The sequence below is a fragment of the Olea europaea genome, unplaced genomic scaffold (assembly GCF_002742605.1).
Source record: "Olea europaea var. sylvestris unplaced genomic scaffold, O_europaea_v1 scaffold1273, whole genome shotgun sequence".
Lineage (NCBI taxonomy): Eukaryota > Viridiplantae > Streptophyta > Magnoliopsida > Lamiales > Oleaceae > Olea > Olea europaea.
Window position 1 is genome coordinate 239,926 of NW_019230182.1, and position 16,883 is coordinate 256,808.

Genomic DNA, 16,883 nt, shown 5'->3' on the forward strand with positions numbered 1-16,883 from the left:
AAAAAAAAAATTTAACCCCCCCCCCCCCCCCCAAAACAGAGTTTCAGGTTGCTAAGTAAACAATGGAAGCAACAAATAAGAACTAAAACACATGGTACAAAATATTTGCCCGCTCATACTTCAGTGTCATCTAAACGCTCTTGAAGGCTTAAAAGCCTCGTGATTTTGACATCAAATTTGGTCCAGATCATTAACTAATGAATTCTAAATGACCGACTTAACTGAAACAAATACAGTGTGCAGTAATACAGAGATTATATCACGACAGACCAAATAAGAATACCATTTCTCCTCCTCGGGCTCAAAACAGTATGAAATAAAACGACAGGTAATTGTCAGAAGATATTTACCGAGCTTACCGAGTAGCATTTCTGAGCGCACTAAATTCAGCGATGGAAAACCTCAGTCTCATAGGCTGATAGATCTTACTGAGCCACGAACAAGACAAAGCAAATTATGATAAGTGATAACAAAAAAAATAAAGATACTTTCTACAACTCATCCTCGTTCTAAATATACACATAAACAGAGTAAGATCTATAATGTGTTTACAGATCAAAGGCCATTCATTGTTGTGGATCATTTTTAGCAATATTTTCTGTCGCACTAGAGCACTTGTCTGTAACTGCTGCCAGAGCCAAATCATCAATACTAGAATGGGAACCAAGAACTGATGACGTGTCACATGGCACGTCATCCATCAGATTGTCAGCAAGAGAAACAGTCTCTATGTTAGAGTCTCTTACTGTGTTTCCTTCACCAAGTTGCTCTAGACCTACTCCATCCCTGGCAGTTTGACTAGGTTGAGGTTCTTCAGGTTTAGAAACTGCATCTTCATCTACGTTGGAATTTTTGTTCTCTGAAACATCATCTTGACTCTTGGACTTCATTGTCCGAGGTTCAGGATTCAAGAAAATGACTGCATCATCATAAGGATTTTTATTCACTTGTAAATCAACTGCAGAATCTAGAGCCAATTTACTTTCAGATGTCATATTTTCAGGTTCAGGATTCATGACAACAGTGTTGTCCTTCTTGAAGTTTTCGCTCACTTGAGCATCAACTAAATGTTCTAGCTCAACTTGATTTTCAGACTTTGCTGTTTGAGATTCAGAATTCGAGACAACAGCTTCATCCAAGCCAGAATTTGTACTCCCTTGTGCAGCAACTGCAGGATCTAGCACAAATTGACTCTTCGACGGAGATTCAGGATCCGAGACAACTGCTTCAGTGAAGCCAGAATTTGTACTCCCTTGCCCATCAACTGCAAAATCCAGCCCAAACTGACTTTTGGACTGAAGTTCAGGATCCGAGACAGCAGCTTCATCCAAGCCAGAATTCTTACTCCCTTGCGCATCAACTGCAGAATCCAGCACAACTTGACTTTGGGACTGAGGTGCAGGATCCGAGACAACAGCTTCATCCAAGCTAGCATCCTTACTCCCTTGAGCATCAACCATAGAATCTAGAACAAATTGACTCTTGGACTGAGATTCAGGATCCAAGACAACAGCTTCATCCAAGCTAGAATTCTTACTCCCTATAGCATCAACTGCAGAATCTAGAACAACTTGACTCTGGGACTGAGGTTCAGGACCCAAAACAACAGCTTCACCCAAACCAGTATTCTTATTCCCTTGTGCATCAACAGCAGAATCCAGCCCAAGTTGACTTTCGGACTGAGGTTCAGGACCCGAGATAACAGCTTCATCCAAGCCAGAATTCATAATCCCTTGTCCATCAACTGCAGAATGTAGCCCAAATTGACACGACTGAGATTCAGGATCTGAGACAACCGCTTCATCCAAGCCAGACTCCTTGCTCCCTTGAGCATCAACTGCAAAATCCCGCACAAATTGACCATCAGACTGAGGTTCAGGACCAGAGACAACAGCTTCATCCAAGCCAAAATTCCTACTCCCTTGTGCATCAACTGCAGGATCTAGCACAAATTTACTTTTCGACTGAGGTTCAGGATCTGAGACAACAGCTTCATCCAAGCCAGACTCCTTGCTCCCTTGTGCATCAAATGTAGAATCCAGCACTAATTGCCTTTTGGACCGAGGTGCAGGACCTGAAACAACAGCTTCATCTAAGCCTAAATTCTTACTCCCTGGTGCATCAACTGCAGAATCTAGCACAAATTGACTCTTTGACTGTGATTCCAAATCTGAGACAACAGCTTCATCCAAGCCAGACTCCCTACTCCTTAGTGCATCAACTGCAGAATCCGGTACAAATTGATTTTTGGACTCAGGTTCAGGATCTGAAGCAACAGCTTCATCAAAGACAAAATTCTTACTCCCTTGTGCATCAACTGCAGAATCCAGCAAAAATTGACTTTCGGACTGAGGTTCAGGATGTGCGACAACAGTGACATCTAATTTGGAATTTTCACAGGCTTTTACATCGACAGAAGAATCTAGCACAAATTGACTCTTGAACTTCACTATTTCAGGTTCAGGATTTGAGACAGCTCCGTCCATGTCTGGAATTTTACCATCCACATCATCAACAGAATTTAACAGAAATTCACTCTCTGAGTTCACCATTTGAGGTTCAACATTTAAAGCTTCCATCTTGGAACTTTCCATGATGCAAGATGGTGATTTCTCCTCAGAAGCTGGCCCCAAATCTTCCATGCTTTCAGACGAAACAGCAGCTGATTTCATTTCACTTCTACAAGCCTCAGTGCCTTCCAAGTTGACCTCATTTAGGTCAGAAACTTTCCCTTCTCCAACTTCAGGTTTTTCCTCGCATTGGGCAAGGGATTCCTTTGATAGAAAATCATCATCTGGAACTTCTGTATTCAAAGTTGATGACTCCAAGCATTGACTGTTACCAACCTCGGATAGTGAAAGAAGAGCATCACCTGGAATGAGGTCTCTTCTTTTTTCTTCTGCATCTTCCTTGACGGAGTTGTTGTCAATTTCTACCTCCTCAGACTTTGAAACAAGTGAGGCACCCATCTGATGACTTCCACTTTCTAATTGTTCCGAAGACAAATTCACCTTTTCCAAAGATAGTATTGGAAATGACTCTTTCTGTATGCTTTGACTCACAATAGACTCAGGCTCTGTATCAAAAACCTTGGTCGTATCTTCGCTTTCTTTCTTTTCTGCACCTCCCTTTTCACACGAATGCTTAAATTTTTTCTGTTCAGATTCCAAAGACTGAACCTCAACTTCAATAGATGATTGAGTTAAAACACAGCCCTCGGCCAGAATCCTGTCTTTTTCATCTTCAACAACTATTTCCCAAGATTCATTATCAGTTCTGTCCTTCGAAATCTTATAAATTGAATTGGTTTTTCCCTTGGGCATATCATCAGAGGCTATGGATTCATCCAGATTCAGGCTAGTGGCATTTTCAACCATTTTGTCTTTTTCATTTCCACATGGATGTTCACACTCTTCACTGTCGCCAGCAAGAGTCATTGACCCAGAAGTTGGTGCAGCATCCACGGTTCCAGTATTTGAACTTTGATCTTTGGTCATCTCAACAGAGATGCTGCTGACTTCTGCTCCAATAGACAAATTATCTAAGGCTATTGATTTATCCGGTTCAGGATTCTTGGCAGACTCAATAATTTCATCAGGTACGTTTCCCTGTCGAGATTCAGATTTTTCATAATCACTATCCTGAACCGTTGACCCAAAGGTGGACGCACCCTTGGTGGTTTCAATATTTAAAGTTTGGTCTTTGGTCACCTCAACAGAAGTGCTGCCGACTATTGGTAAACATGGGGCACCTACAGAAATTTCAGGATTATTAAAAATTTCAGGCACCCCGGGATTTGAAGCAATGGAGCTATCCCCTAATGGATCTCTATTATCTTGTTGTACAACACATTCTCTCAAACACAGATTACTGGACTCTGACAATGGGAGGCTCAATGCTGAAACTGGTAATTCCTGGGTTGATGAAGATGACGGCAAATTTTCACACGCCTGAGATTTTGATGCAAGGACTTCACCTGCATTTTGTTCTGGTCCTTCCTGGTAAGGATCCTTAGACTTGTCTAGAGCAACGTCTGCATCTATAGTAGAAACTGCAGTCATAAATTTGGTCTTATCATTATGAATTAGTGCACTGGCCAGGACTCACAATTTAGAGACGTGATTAACATCACAACTTCATAAGCTTTTCACTAGATTGCATGTGAATACACATTACTGTAAAAATTAAAATTGGGGGCTTGCCCTTTTCTCAAGTCACTAATGCAGATTCTCTAAAATAATATCTGGAAGCATATCTTTCACAAACAAAAGAAGAAAATATGAGAACTTACAAATAGCAAAGTCAACAGAAATGTGAATTTCATCCAATAAAGCCTGTCTCATACTGATAGAATGTGAATATGCGAAAAAATAAAAAAATAAAATAAAAAATACTACACGACCTAGAAATAGATTACGTAATGAGAAAATATTCATATGAGCTAAATTATTTTTTTACTTGCCCCATTAATAAGTCATAATAAAATTTAATTGAAGGCATTCTCCATTGTATCCCTTGAATATGAACTCCATGCTGTGAATTAATTTCACATCACATTTTCTTCTATTTGTACTAGATTATTATCTTCAAAATTTATAATTAGAAAAACTTTAGATTCGCATTATCTAGTACACTCATCATCTGCTGGGGTAAAGTAATTATTTTCCATTTTACAATAATTTTCAATAAGACTAAGTGAAAAAGCTGAGTGAGAATTCATGCAGTTTGACAATTATGTTAAGCTTCAAGAACTCAAAGGACACTATTACGTTCATTAAAAGAAAAATTAATATCTAATCTTCTGATGTTTATGGTAATCTTTAAATGTAGAAAGAGAAATATTTTAACAATGGATATCAATTATGCCACTGCATAAATGTTAGCATAAATATTTTTTGATATTTTAGGAGTATCAATAGTTTTCAAAATGATCAATAATTATTAATAGAACTAAACAGGTTTTTGCTTCAGAATGACAGTTTGAAATGATGCCACAGTATGGGTAGGAAAATTCCACCACCACCTATAAATATTGTTATGCATTCCACCAACTGTTTGGCATTCAACTTGGGACATAAATCACTTTGGCATAGAAGCACATTAGCATGTAAAAATTTTGATCAATCTACTTCAACAGGAAGCTTACTGTGAGGGATTTGTCCCGTATAAATGCTGTCAAAGCCAGGAGGAACAGATTGGCTTGCATTTGCCAGTTCCTGAGACTCATTCCCCAGCTTAATCGCGTTGGCCTTCCTACGAGTTTTTGTCTCTAGAAGTGCAGTTGAATTTGAATCTTGATTCGCAACAGCTATGAGAGGCTCCCGCCTCCTACGTTTCCGTTGGGATGTCTCTTCTCCAATTTGAGCTTTGCGCGCTCTTCCTCTTCCATGCTTTGTTACAGATAGGGAAGGAGTAATAGAGGGTGCACCAAGATTGGCAGAAGCCAGAATAGGGGTTCCTTGTGATGTAAGAGCAGACACAATGCCAGTTTCTTGTTGACCAATACTTGCCACAACAGATGTACCAGGAGCAGAATTTTGATCAGGGACTTTCAGAGGGCTGGAAATGGGAACTCGTGACCCCACACCCAATTTACCTGAGTCAGAAGGTGAAGGAAGAGCAATAACAGATGGAACTGAACTCAGTCCTTTAAGTACTTCCTTTGTAACGGGACCAAGAGATACTGGGCCAGTACCCGGAGGGACTGTAGAACTAGAAATGGTTGTTCCCTGTATTCCCATGTCAGGTTTTCCAGTCCCAGATGGTGAGGCAGTTACTGAAACAGCTTGTAATACTGTGGTCTGTCTTTTTCCTCTGCGCCTGGGAGGTTCTACTCCTGTTTGAGGCTTTCGACCTCGTCCTCTACCTCGCCCAGATGGAGTGGGGGAAGCAGCAGACTGAGGAGCAGGAGTAAGAGAAGGAGAAACAGTTGGCTGAGAGTTGGGAACAACTCCTAACTGTTGCATCGTTCCAGTGATACTTCTTACAGGGGTAAAACTAGGTAAAGAATCAGGTGCTGGTACCATAGGAGCTGTTTCCACCTTGGAGCTCTCATCCACTTTTCCAGCTCCTAGAGATGCAATAACAGGAATAGGTGAAGTAGTTTCTCCTGTCATTCTTTTTGGCCTTCCACGGCCGCGTTTGGATGATGGTATAGCCTCTTTGCTTTGGTGTGTGAGTGACTCAGCTGTTTTATGTTGAGAAAGCTGAGACCCTGCTGGCATTTGTGTTTCACCCTTGACCACAATGGCTTGAATTTGTGCTTCACCCTTGCCCACAACGGAGCCACTTGTCGTCATTGGTGGCATCTTTCCAGTCATTTCTTCCGCCATCATTGGAAATTCCAGAGATTCAGTTTTGCAAATCCTCTCAGATTTATCTCCAGTCCATTGCTCTTCACAAGCTCGCACCCCTAGAGACGAAGGCAGAGGAATTGGTACAGATGTTTCCGTCGTTCTTTTCGGCCTTCCTCGGCCACGTTTAGATGGCAACGTAGTATTTCTGATTTGTTGTCCCAGTGGCTCGGTAAGCTGAGGTAATGCTGGAACTTTTGTTTCACCCATCATCATGACAGAGTCACTTGTACCCATTGGCAGTATCTTTCCAGTCATTACTTCCTTCGTTATAGGAGATTCTGGAGACTCAGATTGACACATTCTCTCAAATTCCTCTTCGGTCCATTGCTCTTCATACGAGCGGACCTAAAAATTAAACCACCAAAAAAGTTAGAACTGCAAACGAAGTTCTATTTCTATTGGAATGATACGGCATCATTCAGCAATGCAAGTTATTGGATACATATTGGCGAACATAAAAAATAAAAAAAATAGAAAATGCATTCAAGATCATGTCGAGAAATATAAGCAAACCTCTCTTGCTCGTTTGCCCCTTCCATAGTGTTGGGTATCAAGGCCTCCGTGAGACCCACTTTTACGCTTCACTGCAGCATTAGATCCGACACCTGAATTTGGTACTTCATATATCCTCATGGCTTTGTAAAATTGTTTTAAGTCATCATCCACTAGAAGCCGAGAAGGAAAAGGAGGTACAGACTCAGAGTTCTCTACCAATTTCCCGCCAAATAAATTTTGCCATGCTACCTACAAATTTTTACAGCTGTTTTGAGTAGAAAGAACTGAGTAATATTATTAAAAATAGTATCAAACCTACAAATAAGGATAAACACAATGAATGTGAAGATTTCGGGGATCACCATTTCTTCTTCTCGCCTCTGTTTGTCAACCAACTCAAAGATATCAATTTCAGATCCACTACATCACAATATCATCAGGAAAAAATTATTTAACATACATGGTTATGTATAGAAATCATATTGTTAGGCCAATATTAACACAGAAAAATGCTCAGGGGCTACCAAGCAACAGCCAAACAGAGGAAGATGGGTTGCCTAATGCTAAGCGGTAATAACTATGCAACTAATTACAAATATGTAGAAAATTTTGCATATTTATAACACGAAAATGAGATTAAAGGAGGGAACAAAGAAAAGAAAATTTGAGATGCAGAATACCTCAATGCTTCCATAAGGTACCTAACACAGCACGTGCATGTTCAATAAAATGTACAGAACGATGGTTTTAAACAGGGAAGATAGAAAAACTTCATTAATCAATCTAATAAGGATAGAAAGATAACAGTTTTTGACGGAGGACATAAAACTACATTACACTGATTAAATCTTGAATGACAACCACCCATCTGATTATAAGGTAACAGATAAATATAAAATTGGCACAACCAAAATGGTTGTTACAATTCAAGAATTTTGGTCTTACAAATACCTATTGCACCAACTTCAGTTATTTTAACTAAGGTGTTGACTTTAGGAAAGGTTGTCAATTAACCAATGCAAAGAGTTGAGCAGATTAAAATATCTACCTGCGTGCAATAAGATCATTTAGTGCATCATCATCCAAAACAGGTGTAGCTTCCTCTTTCTTGCACTCCCGCAGGAGAGCCTCCAGGTATTCTCTACGGTCTTCTGCACTGAGATATAATATACAGATTTTATTCAGAATACATCAAATGTACCTCAAAACTGCTCATACTTTTCACTGTTCTTTAGTTTTAACAAATACCCGAGTTACCTAGTGTTATTGTCAAAAAAACCAGCAGTTATACTCTGATTGGCAACCCCAAGCTTGTGCTCAGCAGCAGCTCTAACTTGCTCCTCCACTGTTTGGACCTTGTTCAAGAGTAATCCGATATCAGAACAGATGTTGGATTATTCAGAAAAGGTAAGTTCTAAAACCAGATACATGCACAAAAGTAATTGAAAATCCTATACAAGATAAGGGGTTTGAACCATTATAAACTTATATAATACTACACTAAACTATAATTAGAAGTTGAACCAATAAATGGGGTTTGAACCATTATAGACTTGTATATTACCATACTAAATATAAAAATAAAGCTGGATGAATACATCTTGAAAGTTGTCGTGTCGAGCTATATTAAGGGAACAACCATCCACTTGTTCAACACAGTTATAATTCTCATCTACCTTCAGAAATCATTTTTATCATTAGGATTTCAAATATGAGGCTCTGAACATCTATAACTGGTGATACTATTCTTTGGAAACTCTTCTAGTTCGATTCTAAAATTAAGTTTTGCTCAATCAATAGTTTTTAGAAATAAGTAAAGAGGCATGAAAGATTTAACTTGCTAAACAAGTAGAACTTCTTAATTTGACAGCTTGTTTATCATAGTACTCCCTGGCAAGAGAACAGCAACGCTAAATAATAATTAACCATAATCCGTCATGGACAAGTATTAATCCTCTATTAAGGTGCCGAAAATTGGAACCCATAAAGATGTCAAAACTTGAGTGAGGTTGAGCTGGGTGCTATTATCAGCACAAGCAAAACAGCAAATATCCCTCAAGGAAATTATAATCATAAAAAAGAAAGTGGTGTTGAACCATGCATTAATATTGAAACAGTAAGCAAACAAAGTTCTTCAGGTCAGAACTCCATATTGGATAAGGTATCATATCAGAAACATCATAATTTTAACATTTCGTGGACAGGAAGAAATTAAACAAAAAATACTGCAACTCCAGGGTCGAGGTACCCACTGTTTCTAATCTGAGAACAAGAACATCCTTCTTTTGTCCAATCCTATGAGCCCTTGCTTGTGCTTGCAGATCAACCTGAGAAACGTGAAAGATTTCAGCAAATGTTGAGTTCTCATATCAATGGTTTTACATTTTGATAAAGGAGCAGCATTGAAATGTTGCCTGTGGATTCCAGTCTGTGTCAAATATAATAACTGTATCAGCAGCTTGAAGATTTACACCAACACCTCCAGCTCGAATACTGGAATCAAATTGTAATGAGTCAGTGCAACAAGACACGCATACTAACTTGAAGATTAACTACAACTGAATGCACAAGTCCAATGAAACATCTTTCAAGTGGAAAGGATCTACATTATGGCCAGGGGAGCCATGGTCTCCATTGACCCAATAACAACTCCACTTTCTGCTTTAGTTATGTTTTTAAGTAGTTTGACCCCCTCAATATCTATCTAGCTTTCATCAATTCTAACATGCTAATGTAACAATACTAAGGATAACCATGGTAATGTATTTTGTGTTGAAGACCACTTGCGATCCCTAGGCTAACTTTGCTGCTCCTGACATGAAATGCAAATATTATTCTACTGATTCGATCTTCAAGCACCGGGCATCTTTCTTGTAATGCATTTTTGTGTTGATTTGAGTGTATTATTCAGATTTTGGCCGTACTGTACTGGATACAAAACAGGTCTCAATGTTCTCGAGCATTATTATTGAATAAATAAGACAGAACGTCCCTCATTCTAGTCAAAATATTAGATGTTTGAATTCCCTTTTTCAGAAAATCAAACAACACGACCCCATCACCAGATAGTTTTTCAATCCAACCCACACACGTTTCAGAATTTCCTAGAGCCAGTAGCAACAATCAAAGTAGATTTAAAAAATCGCCTACTACATAAGATTGCTCAAGCCAACATTGCATATGGATTCTAGAAGTCCCAACTATTGCACCTCTTACTGATGCAAACCGTCTAGTCAATTATAGATCTAAAAGAAATCCAATTCTACTGGTACAGATAAGCTGAATTATTACCTGAGCAAAAATATAAAATACGGAGAACCTGGTTGATTGAACTTCTCAATAAGAGCTCCTCGATCACCCCCAGATGTCTGTCCATCTAAGCGAAGGTATTTATATTGTTTCCAGCAAAGATAGTCCTCCATGACATCAAGGAGTCTAGTCATTGTTGAAAAGAGAAGAACCTGCAGAACATAAAAATTCAGATTTTCGAACGTGTGGAATCAGACCTTCAAGTACCCTGGAAGCTTAATAAAGAATCACATATCAGAGAAGGTGAAAGAAAAATATTTCATGGGAAAAAATGGGGTATTCTGAGTAAGCCCCTCCCTCTTGTCTCTCTAAACAGAAGTTACAGAACAAAGGGGACTTTAACCTTTGTGGTCAGGCACAAGGGTTCCAAAGCAACCGTTAGATAATTTTGGGATAAGGTTTAAGCTCTGTAGCACCGACACGCTGCCAGCGACAGCTTATCGGACACCGATTTGCCTCCGACACGTCGCCGACGCGTGTCGGAGTTGATGGTAGCGTGTCGGAGGATTGCTGGGCGGCTGAGTTGAAGGGAAGAAATGCAACCGGAGCTGGAGGAAGAAATGCAACCAGAGGAAGCGTGGCCGTCTGGGAAGGAAGAAAAAAAAAAGAGGAAAGAAAAAAGAGAGAAAAGAGAAGAAGAGACCTGGCCTAAAAATGGAAACTGTTGAACTGACTTGTCTGAGAAATGGAAAGAAATCAGAGAAGAAAAAGAGAAGAAAAAGGGACAGCTGGAAATGATAAAACTCTCCCTTTACCAATGAATATTTTAATTTGTAGGGCCCACAATTGTAAAATCTTGTACTTTTTGTATCTTTCGATGCTGTAACTTTTGATCAAATACTATATAATATTTTGTTTGAATGACATTGTACCATTTTACCCCTTTACCAAAGAATATTGTGAATAAGGAGTATGCCAAATTCTCAACTATGGAAGAATAAAATGTTGTGGACAATAAAATTAAAATAAACTAAAAAAAAATTAATTTTATAATCAACATGTCGGCGATGTATCGTGTCGGAATTTTTTTAAAAATCGCGTGTCAGCCTGTCCGACACGTCCGTGTCCGTGTCGGTGCTTCTTAGGGTTTAAGTAACCTATAGCCTATCAAAATTACTGAATGTTTTCACAAACCCATGAATAGACACCCCCCAACCCCATCGCTCAAAGGAAAAAATACACTGCACACCAGCAAAAACTTGCAAAAAAATAAAAGGGATAAATCAATAAGCAGATAGATCGCCAAATGGAAAACAGGAAATGGAGAAAAGAAAGAACAAATTAGCCAAATCACTTCGAGAAAAAAGACAAGCACATAAAGTGAAGGAAACAGTTATTTTCTTCAAACAAATCAATGCACATTGTGATACATAACAAAGAATAAATACAATGATTCTAACCTATAAAAGGGAGTATCTACTAGAAAAGCGATATGAAACTGGTAATCAAATCAAAGATGTAGGTGCAGTGAAAGAATGGTAATTTTCGACATATCATACAACATATTACTAGAGCATTAAACAGAACTCCAGAATCACAAAAGATAAATACAAGAAAACTCTGATAAAGAATGAGAAAATAAAAAAAAAAAAACTCATACACTATAACACTAAACACGAACCATAAAATTGAATTTTCATACCCGATGATCAGTTGCCTTTAGTTTGGGCAGCAATCGATCTAACATCTCAAGCTTCCCACAGAGCCTCACAATATTAGGCAGATAATGCTTCGGAATAAAATCATGAACCTAATTAAAGAAACGAAAGTAAATCTCAGTTAAACAGTTGTAGAGTCCTAAGCATTTGGAGATTATGGGATGATTCTGCCTTTATGTATTAAATGCCAGTATTCTGCCTTTTAATTACTTGGGATGATTCTGCACACAATAAGCCACCTAACAATACAAACGAAGTAAAATACTAAGCCAAAACAATAAGCCAAAATAGTAGGTAAGCTCTTGCATCATTAACTTAGTTAAAGGTTGATATCATTACAAATAAAGGTATATAAAACCTTGCATAAATACATACATCAACTTAAATCTAGAAGAAAGTTTTCAAACAAAGCAAAATATTAAGCAGAAATAATCCATGGAGATTCTCTTTTAGTTTCCTTCATCCTCGGCAACTCCTTTACCCTTGCGGAACGTAACGTTCACTTGCCTTCACTTGATTTACCTCTCGACTTGTCTTTATCTTTCCAAGAAGTGCACTGTTTCTTTGTTGGGCAATCATACAAGAAGTGCCCCGGCTTCCTACAACTGTGACAATGTAATGTAATCAGCAAACTAATAAAAACGGCCAAAAATTCAATATAATCAGCCTCTTCAATATAAAAAATTCAAAAATTTCGAAGAGTGGAAGGTGCACAACGTAATCAGCCTCTTCAAGCAACATTAACAATAACCATTGTACCATACTTATGCATCCACTTCCAAAAAAATTCAATAACAGTAAATTGAGGGAAAGACAACACCAACACTGGAACTTCATCATATTAAGGTACCGAAAATTGGAACCCATAAAGATGTCAAAACTTGAGTGAGGATTGAGCTGGGTGCTATTATCAGCACAAGCAAAACAGCAAATATCCCTCAAGGAAATTATAATCATAAAAAAGAAAGTGGTGTTGAACCATGCATTAATATTGAAGCAGTAAGCAAACAAAGTTCTTCAGGTCAGAACTCCATATTGGATAAGGTATCATATCAGAAACATCATAATTTTAACATTTCGTGGACAGGAAGAAATTAAAAAAAAAATACTGCAACTCCAGGGTCGAGGTACCCACTGTTTCTAATCTGAGAACAAGAACATCCTTCTTTTGTCCAATCCTATGAGCCCTTGCTTGTGCTTGCAGATCAACCTGAGAAACGTGAAAGATTTCAGCAAATGTTGAGTTCTCATATCAATGGTTTTACATTTTGATAAAGGAGCAGCATTGAAATGTTGCCTGTGGATTCCAGTCTGTGTCAAATATAATAACTGTATCAGCAGCTTGAAGATTTACACCAACACCTCCAGCTCGAATACTGGAATCAAATTGTAATGAGTCAGTGCAACAAGACACGCATACTAACTTGAAGATTAACTACAACTGAATGCACAAGTCCAATGAAACATCTTTCAAGTGGAAAGGATCTACATTATGGCCAGGGGAGCCATGGTCTCCATTGACCCAATAACAACTCCACTTTCTGCTTTAGTTATGTTTTTAAGTAGTTTGACCCCCTCAATATCTATCTAGCTTTCATCAATTCTAACATGCTAATGTAACAATACTAAGGATAACCATGGTAATGTATTTTGTGTTGAAGACCACTTGCGATCCCTAGGCTAACTTTGCTGCTCCTGACATGAAATGCAAATATTATTCTACTGATTCGATCTTCAAGCACCGGGCATCTTTCTTGTAATGCATTTTTGTGTTGATTTGAGTGTATTATTCAGATTTTGGCCGTACTGTACTGGATACAAAACAGGTCTCAATGTTCTCGAGCATTATTATTGAATAAATAAGACAGAACGTCCCTCATTCTAGTCAAAATATTAGATGTTTGAATTCCCTTTTTCAGAAAATCAAACAACACGACCCCATCACCAGATAGTTTTTCAATCCAACCCACACACGTTTCAGAATTTCCTAGAGCCAGTAGCAACAATCAAAGTAGATTTAAAAAATCGCCTACTACATAAGATTGCTCAAGCCAACATTGCATATGGATTCTAGAAGTCCCAACTATTGCACCTCTTACTGATGCAAACCGTCTAGTCAATTATAGATCTAAAAGAAATCCAATTCTACTGGTACAGATAAGCTGAATTATTACCTGAGCAAAAATATAAAATACGGAGAACCTGGTTGATTGAACTTCTCAATAAGAGCTCCTCGATCACCCCCAGATGTCTGTCCATCTAAGCGAAGGTATTTATATTGTTTCCAGCAAAGATAGTCCTCCATGACATCAAGGAGTCTAGTCATTGTTGAAAAGAGAAGAACCTGCAGAACATAAAAATTCAGATTTTCGAACGTGTGGAATCAGACCTTCAAGTACCCTGGAAGCTTAATAAAGAATCACATATCAGAGAAGGTGAAAGAAAAATATTTCATGGGAAAAAATGGGGTATTCTGAGTAAGCCCCTCCCTCTTGTCTCTCTAAACAGAAGTTACAGAACAAAGGGGACTTTAACCTTTGTGGTCAGGCACAAGGGTTCCAAAGCAACCGTTAGATAATTTTGGGATAAGGTTTAAGCTCTGTAGCACCGACACGCTGCCGGCGACAGCTTATCGGACACCGATTTGCCTCCGACACGTCGCCGACGCGTGTCGGAGTTGATGGCAGCGTGTCGGAGGATTGCTGGGCAGCTGAGTTGAAGGGAAGAAATGCAACCGGAGCTGGAGGAAGAAATGCAACCAGAGGAAGCATGGCCGTCTGGGAAGGAAGAAAAAAAAAAGAGGAAAGAAAAAAGAGAGAAAAGAGAAGAAGAGACCTGGCCTAAAAATGGAAACTGTTGAACTGACTTGTCTGAGAAATGGAAAGAAATCAGAGAAGAAAAAGAGAAGAAAAAGGGACAGCTGGAAATGATAAAACTCTCCCTTTACCAATGAATATTTTAATTTGTAGGGCCCACAATTGTAAAATCTTGTACTTTTTGTATCTTTCGATGCTGTAACTTTTGATCAAATACTATATAATATTTTGTTTGAATGACATTGTACCATTTTACCCCTTTACCAAAGAATATTGTGAATAAGGAGTATGCCAAATTCTCAACTATGGAAGAATAAAATGTTTTGGACAATAAAATTAAAATAAACTAAAAAAAAATTAATTTTATAATCAACATGTCGGCGATGTATCGTGTCGGAATTTTTTTAAAAATCGCGTGTCAGCCTGTCCGACACGTCCGTGTCCGTGTCGGTGCTTCTTAGGGTTTAAGTAACCTATAGCCTATCAAAATTACTGAATGTTTTCACAAACCCATGAATAGACACCCCCCAACCCCATCGCTCAAAGGAAAAAATACACTGCACACCAGCAAAAACTTGCAAAAAAATAAAAGGGATAAATCAATAAGCAGATAGATCGCCAAATGGAAAACAGGAAATGGAGAAAAGAAAGAACAAATTAGCCAAATCACTTCGAGAAAAAAGACAAGCACATAAAGTGAAGGAAACAGTTATTTTCTTCAAACAAATCAATGCACATTGTGATACATAACAAAGAATAAATACAATGATTCTAACCTATAAAAGGGAGTATCTACTAGAAAAGCGATATGAAACTGGTAATCAAATCAAAGATGTAGGTGCAGTGAAAGAATGGTAATTTTCGACATATCATACAACATATTACTAGAGCATTAAACAGAACTCCAGAATCACAAAAGATAAATACAAGAAAACTCTGATAAAGAATGAGAAAAAAAAAAAAAAAAAACTCATACACTATAACACTAAACACGAACCATAAAATTGAATTTTCATACCCGATGATCAGTTGCCTTTAGTTTGGGCAGCAATCGATCTAACATCTCAAGCTTCCCACAGAGCCTCACAATATTAGGCAGATAATGCTTCGGAATAAAATCATGAACCTAATTAAAGAAACGAAAGTAAATCTCAGTTAAACAGTTGTAGAGTCCTAAGCATTTGTAAGTCTGCACTATGCTTAAAGTCCAGCACAGTGCAGAACCAGGAGATAATTACTTTTGATTGCTTGAATTTATTAAGATAACTTATCTTGTTACCATTTAACATTCACAGAAAGCAATGTAGTCTAATTGAAGATAGAAATAAATACCTCCTCCACATGAAGTTGGCAGAGATATGGATGATTACAAATATTACGCAGTTCCATCACAGAGTTATGCACTGACCGAGCCTGATGAAATTGCGAGTTTAAGGTCAGAAACAACTGAGGCAACTTTTCAGTGCACATATTCTTCACTATAATAGAAGTCTATCAGATGCAAAATATATGGCTTGATGTATTAACGTGAATAAATAATTACAGGATAAATATGTGGATGTGCATGACACAAGGGCTGAATCCAGTGGTAATATATAAATAAAAAGGATATGTGTGTGTGTGTGTGTGTGTGTTCTGCACACGTACACTGAGCACAAAGATATCAGAAATGTTTTAGGAATTTCATAAAATGAAACTGAAACCTTAGAAGTTCCAATTGCACCAAGATTCTCTTCTACCCTCTTCATCAACAGCTTCTGATATCCAGAAGCTTCACATCTGATAAGCCTTTCAATCTTTTCTGGTAATTCATGCTCGACCTAAAAAATTAAGACAAGCAACCATTTCTGATATCAAAATGCCATCAGATATTACGTTATGATTTCTTCGGTAAAGCATAAAAGTTTGTGATCACAACTACGATATTTTATGAATGCATGACAGCCATAAATAGAGAGGTCGAAACAATTATCTCTTAATTTTTTTTACTCATAAGAGGGGCAAAAAGCAGAGTAAAAGTAAGTCTTAGAACAGATTTTTTTCCTCAAAAGGTATCAAGTAATGGTAGCGAGGTTCTGAAACAAACAAATTAACCAAAGTATTATCAATTGACACCAACTACATTTGTTACAGTAATCACGTTCCTCGGAAAAACCTTCACCATAGCAGATAAGGGGGCCTTTTCCTTCAGTTTTTCTGATGATATATCAAACAAGTCTTTCCGTTATTCAGACCAATTTTCTCCTAGT

The 16,883-nt window shown here is 38.1% G+C and overlaps 1 protein-coding gene across 1 annotated transcript in view; it reads right to left on the reverse strand.

Annotated features, from left to right (window-relative positions):
• Positions 1 to 267: 267 nt before the first annotated feature.
• The window catches only part of LOC111374659 (chromatin structure-remodeling complex protein SYD-like), a gene marked incomplete at its 5' end in the record, with an annotated part of 19,481 nt that continues 2,865 nt past the window's right edge, over positions 268 to 16,883 (reverse strand). Inside the window, 18 exons of the mRNA XM_022997371.1 lie at positions 268 to 4,051; positions 5,147 to 6,701; positions 6,870 to 7,100; positions 7,214 to 7,271; positions 7,900 to 8,007; positions 8,109 to 8,206; positions 9,104 to 9,178; positions 9,266 to 9,344; positions 10,143 to 10,312; positions 11,803 to 11,910; positions 12,029 to 12,057; positions 12,341 to 12,423; positions 12,928 to 13,028; positions 13,116 to 13,194; positions 13,993 to 14,162; positions 15,653 to 15,760; positions 15,967 to 16,047; positions 16,338 to 16,454. Coding sequence (XP_022853139.1) covers positions 567 to 4,051; positions 5,147 to 6,701; positions 6,870 to 7,100; positions 7,214 to 7,271; positions 7,900 to 8,007; positions 8,109 to 8,206; positions 9,104 to 9,178; positions 9,266 to 9,344; positions 10,143 to 10,312; positions 11,803 to 11,910; positions 12,029 to 12,057; positions 12,341 to 12,423; positions 12,928 to 13,028; positions 13,116 to 13,194; positions 13,993 to 14,162; positions 15,653 to 15,760; positions 15,967 to 16,047; positions 16,338 to 16,454 — 6,735 coding nt within the window. The remainder of the gene's footprint in view (positions 4,052 to 5,146; positions 6,702 to 6,869; positions 7,101 to 7,213; positions 7,272 to 7,899; positions 8,008 to 8,108; positions 8,207 to 9,103; positions 9,179 to 9,265; positions 9,345 to 10,142; positions 10,313 to 11,802; positions 11,911 to 12,028; positions 12,058 to 12,340; positions 12,424 to 12,927; positions 13,029 to 13,115; positions 13,195 to 13,992; positions 14,163 to 15,652; positions 15,761 to 15,966; positions 16,048 to 16,337; positions 16,455 to 16,883) is intronic.